Source organism: Onychostoma macrolepis, chromosome 08 (assembly GCF_012432095.1).
Source record: "Onychostoma macrolepis isolate SWU-2019 chromosome 08, ASM1243209v1, whole genome shotgun sequence".
Taxonomy (NCBI): Eukaryota; Metazoa; Chordata; class Actinopteri; order Cypriniformes; family Cyprinidae; genus Onychostoma; species Onychostoma macrolepis.
Genome location: NC_081162.1, coordinates 239,392 through 244,283, shown reverse-complemented (window position 1 = coordinate 244,283; position 4,892 = coordinate 239,392). Strand labels below are relative to the sequence as shown.

General features: G+C 33.7%; 1 protein-coding gene across 2 annotated transcripts in view; it reads left to right on the top strand.

The window, feature by feature from the left end:
- Positions 1-4,053, top strand: part of gabrd (gamma-aminobutyric acid type A receptor subunit delta) — a 68,556-nt gene extending 64,503 nt beyond the window's left edge. For both annotated transcript variants that reach the window (XM_058784034.1, XM_058784033.1), the window contains exons 8-9: positions 1,777-1,985; positions 2,891-4,053. In XM_058784034.1, the coding sequence (XP_058640017.1) occupies positions 1,777-1,985; positions 2,891-3,202 (521 nt within the window). In that variant the 3' untranslated portion in view covers positions 3,203-4,053. The remainder of the gene's footprint in view (positions 1-1,776; positions 1,986-2,890) is intronic.
- The last annotated feature ends 839 nt before the right edge of the window (positions 4,054-4,892 follow it).

Below are 4,892 nucleotides of genomic sequence, written 5' to 3'. Positions count from 1 at the left end.
ACACTTAAGTAGAAACATATTAGCTGAGCTTCCACACATTTTTTTTTAGATAATTATGGGCCATTATTTGAAGCATAAACCATAAGATATGTCCACCCTGTCGTGTTACTGTTTACTGTTAAATACGTTGTCATTACAATATTAAGATGCAAATTATATTTTCTGAAAGGTATGATGTCCCTTTCCTAAACAGGGTTATTTGTTTGCTTTCAAATTATAAATACATAAAAGATTTTATGTAAACCATGTGTTTTTAAAAAAAACTCATACAATTCGCACATGTATTTTTTTCTTATTTGGAGAAAGCTGTGATATTTGCATGCAAGTTCTTTGTTTGCATGTTATTGCCCCCACACCTAGCTATTGAACACACTGGATTATATAGATATTATTGAATTAATATTTAAAATATTATTTTAAAATATCAAGATGACAGGGTGGACCAGCACATGACAATAAAAACACATAAAGCAGAACACACAAAGCATGACAAAATATGACAATGAAACATTTATTCAACTTCGAAAAAAATAATATAATAATAATAAATAATATAATTACATTCTCAATTACATTGACCCCCCCATTCATTTTCATTTTTAGCAATATTAACTACAAATGAATGCTATATCCACCCTGTCATGTTTATGTCCACTCTATCGAGTCTAAGTGGCCGACAGGGTGGACATTTTGAGCTCCAATTAGCATATTAGCTTACAACAAACTGTGAGCTAAATAGTTAGTCTAGTTGTTGAAGAGAATTTGGTATATTTAAACTTACATATTTTGAAAATACTGTATTCTAATCACTTCTGTCATATTTTATGGTGACAGGGTGGACATGTTAAGCTTTGGCAAAGCAAGTAAGCAAACTCATACGAAGAAAATTTGTCAACTGAAAAGTCACCAACTTACTCACCTCAGCTGTTGAAATTCCCGCCACTGAAGAGACAAAACATCTGTTGTACTGATGTCACTAAAGCGGATGGCCTTTTCTTAAAGGGGCGGATTCCCCAATACAACAGGGTGGACAACCATTCAAGGGACATGGACAAACTCTTCTTTGTTATTAAATAAAAATATAGTTTTTATTACCAAATGATCAATACACTCAAATTGAGTAATCTCTCATGTAACAAAATATTAATAGGAGATTTATTTATTTATTTATTTTTATATTTTATGATTTGACTATATTCTACTCTCATTCAAATTTAATGAGCAGTGCATGGGACATAGCAAAATAACACGCATCCTTTTACACAAAACTAAAACAAATCTAAAAAATGTATCTAAAGAGCCAAGTAATGCTTTTGTTATGAATATAAAAACTTAGCCTAATATAACACACCCTTTCATAGTAATTTATATGTTAAGTTTCATGGCAAATGAGTTATTTGTGTACAGGACACCAAAAGGCACCCTACAGTGATATTGACCCAACTACCAGTCATTAGAGTATTAGTAGACTGTCTGATTAATATCTGTTAACACTTTATTTTAATGGTTCCATAACAGATATTCTACTGACTATAAGTAACTTTGTAATTACATGTCAACTTATTCTATTAACCCTAACCTAATAGTATACTAAGACTCTGAGCTAGTTGACATGTAGTTACAAATTAACGAGAATTTGTTGACATAGTTGCAAAGAGTTAGTAGAATGTCTAATGAAATCAGTATCAGTAAAATTAGAACATTTAAAACAAATCACACACACAAAATGAACCTGACAAGTAAAATGAATATTTCCATGTCACCTTTAACCTTTAGGAATCACAACGGTGCTCACCATGACAACACTGATGGTCAGTGCTCGTTCATCTTTGCCCCGTGCTTCTGCCATCAAAGCTCTGGACGTGTATTTCTGGATCTGCTACGTCTTTGTGTTTGCTGCCTTGATCGAATACGCTTTTGCTCACTATAATGCAGACTACAGCAAGAAGGAGAAAGCCAAAGTCAAGACGAATAAGAGTGCAGAGGTACAATCAGAAGATCATTTTTCATAGAAATCTTGAGCATTTCATATATTCTCAAATCTCAAGAAGGGTGAATTCAGGTAAAGTAGGTAATTGAAGAATCAACTGGTTTACACTGTAAGAGCACAACAATAGTCTTTAATTAAAGGGACACTATTAAGATAAAATAGTTTTGGTTGATGCTCAGTGATCCTGGCAAATGTGTCTACAGCTCAGAGGAGAAAGCTGTAAGCCCTTGACATTCAGAATTTATGAAGTTGCTCATTAAATATAAAGAAATATTATAGTTACAGTATGCTGTTAACGTGAATTAAAATGCAAAGAATACTTTAGAACATACTTTAGTCATATTTTCAATGTGTTGTAGGGTTAATTTTCATCAATATTCTGTTATATGTATTCAAATTTAATGTCAACTCAATAACGCTTTAGAATAGGGAACGCATATTCACTAAGAGTTAATAGTGCGAATTGGTCCTTAAAATAAAGTGCTACCTAAATTAATAAATAATTGTGTTTCATTTCTAATTAGGATATGGGATCATTTTTGATAAATCAGAGATGGCACTTTACCTGAAAAGACATTTGTCCAGAGTGCATGCTCTCAAAATGTTTATTGTTATGTACCTTCCAAATAAAATGGAATTCAAATGAAAATATTACAGCTGCACCTTTAAGTTAACAAAAGGTATTAAATAAATGACAAACGCATCTGGGTAACTAAATTACAAGTTTAACAAAAAGTGTCCCGTTTTACCTGAATTTACCTTTTTTAATCATTTACGTCTAGATAGAATGTTAATTATAGCCTTATTCCTAATTCAATCGAGTAATTACCAGAAATAGAAACAATTCCCACCTATGCATTTTAACGAACACCTCTTTTTTCCCCTCATGTTCTTTTGCAGTCCATGGTAAAGAATGGAAAGCAGGCCATGGTTCTGTTTTCGCTCTCTGTGGCTGGCATGAACCAGGGCCTCCTCGTCTCAAACAGGCAAAACAGGGCCCAGCGGGCCACTGACCCTACTGGAGATCCACATGAAGAGACAGAGGTTCGTGGCACTCAGTCCCGTCGGGCACAGAAGGAAAGCAGTGAAGAGAAGAAATGCTGCAAGTGTAAACCTATTGATGCCGACACCATTGATATCTACGCTCGTGCTGTCTTCCCTTTCACCTTCGCTGTGGTAAATGTCATCTACTGGGTGGCATACACAATGTAAATCATTTATGAAATTTTGAGCTCTGCATGTATATAAATCAACAAACGATGTGACAACAGAACTATACAATTATTAGAATATGAAAACGTTTGGATTATTAACGCTTATAAATGTAATGATGTTGGGTAGTCTTTTAGAATATGTTAAATGCATTATGTTGAATTCAGTTTTAGAAGACTGATACATACCTCTGCATCTTTACAAATAGTCCTTGATGCTTTACAATGACATTTCCTTGTTGCTTTTTTCCTCTTTCATAATATTTGCACCAGAATAGCCTTCTAAGTACTGGTATGAATGAACTGAAGCGGAAATTTATACTGCTTTATGAATGAATCTTTTGTTTTCATTCATTTCTTCTCCATCTTTAAATCTTTCCTCACAGAAGGAAATGTGGCAATATCTGTGTGTTTCTTGCAACTTAATGTCATTCTCAATTGAAATTCAAAGCCATCTGAATATTTAACATACAAATTAGATATTTTTCTGTATGCATTCTCTTACATATATAGTGTTTATCTTAATGTTATTATTCTCCCCGCAATGGGGTTCAAATATGAGCAAATACCACTTTGTGTTGTGGAAAAATGTTAAATATGAGCTATGGGAACCCTGCCCACAAGTAATGATGGTAGTGATGACGGTAGTGATGCTATTCTGAGCAATTTATCCTTTCAATATCTTTTATTTAGCCTTTTCTTTTGTCAGAGGCAGCTCTAATTCTGATTTTGTTCTGAAGTGCCACATTTGTTTTGCAACAACATTTGCGATTGTCATGACAATCAGCACACATTGTTTTTGTGCATGAAAATGAACATGTGATTTATTATTTCCTGCTTTTTTATTTAAATTTTTTTGTAAATGTATTAATGCCACCACTGTGTGGTAAGCCTGTAAGGGCCCTTGGCACCAGGATAATGACATGACAAAGTTGATAAATAAAACTGTTCTTGTCACCCAAAATTGGAGTGTTTTGAGATTGGATTGGGAAATGCCTATGAATTAATATTAATGATTACTCTAACAGATATCCTGATTAGAACTCATGGTAGAGCTTAGTATAGTGTGGTGTCTCTGGTCCACATTACAACACAGTTAGTGGTGGTGATGCAGTAATGCAGGTCCATTAAATTTTGTTCTGACCTTGTTTAATTAAACACATCAGGGCTGCATTTCCCAAAGCATCACAAACCTAAGTTGTTCTACGATCAATTTAGGCTTGGGAAATGCAGCCCAGAACCATTGAATCAAAGTCGTCATGATTACTCGATTATTACAGGCACGTGTGTTTGACTATGGTTAACTAAAGTTTGCAGGTTGTGTTCCTCCAGTGACAGAACTGGATAGCTCTGCACAAATTTAACAAAAGTTAACTATAAAGTAACTATAAACTCAAAAAAATTATTTGGTCTAAATTGACATTTTATGTAATTCAATTGCATAACAATTTTCCATCCATTTAGATTACATAGTTTTAACATAAACAAATCAATAAACTTAATGTGAGTCATATGCATCAGTCATACGTGAATGAAACAGGTAAGATTTATGTAATAATTCACAGCAAAGTCCCCACACTGCTCAGTGTTCATGTGTTTCCACACTACAGAGTGTTCAAGTAGAATTGAAGCAGTGCTGGAGTTAAGAAGATAATTATGTGATGATTGATCATTAATGATGAACAGCTGCT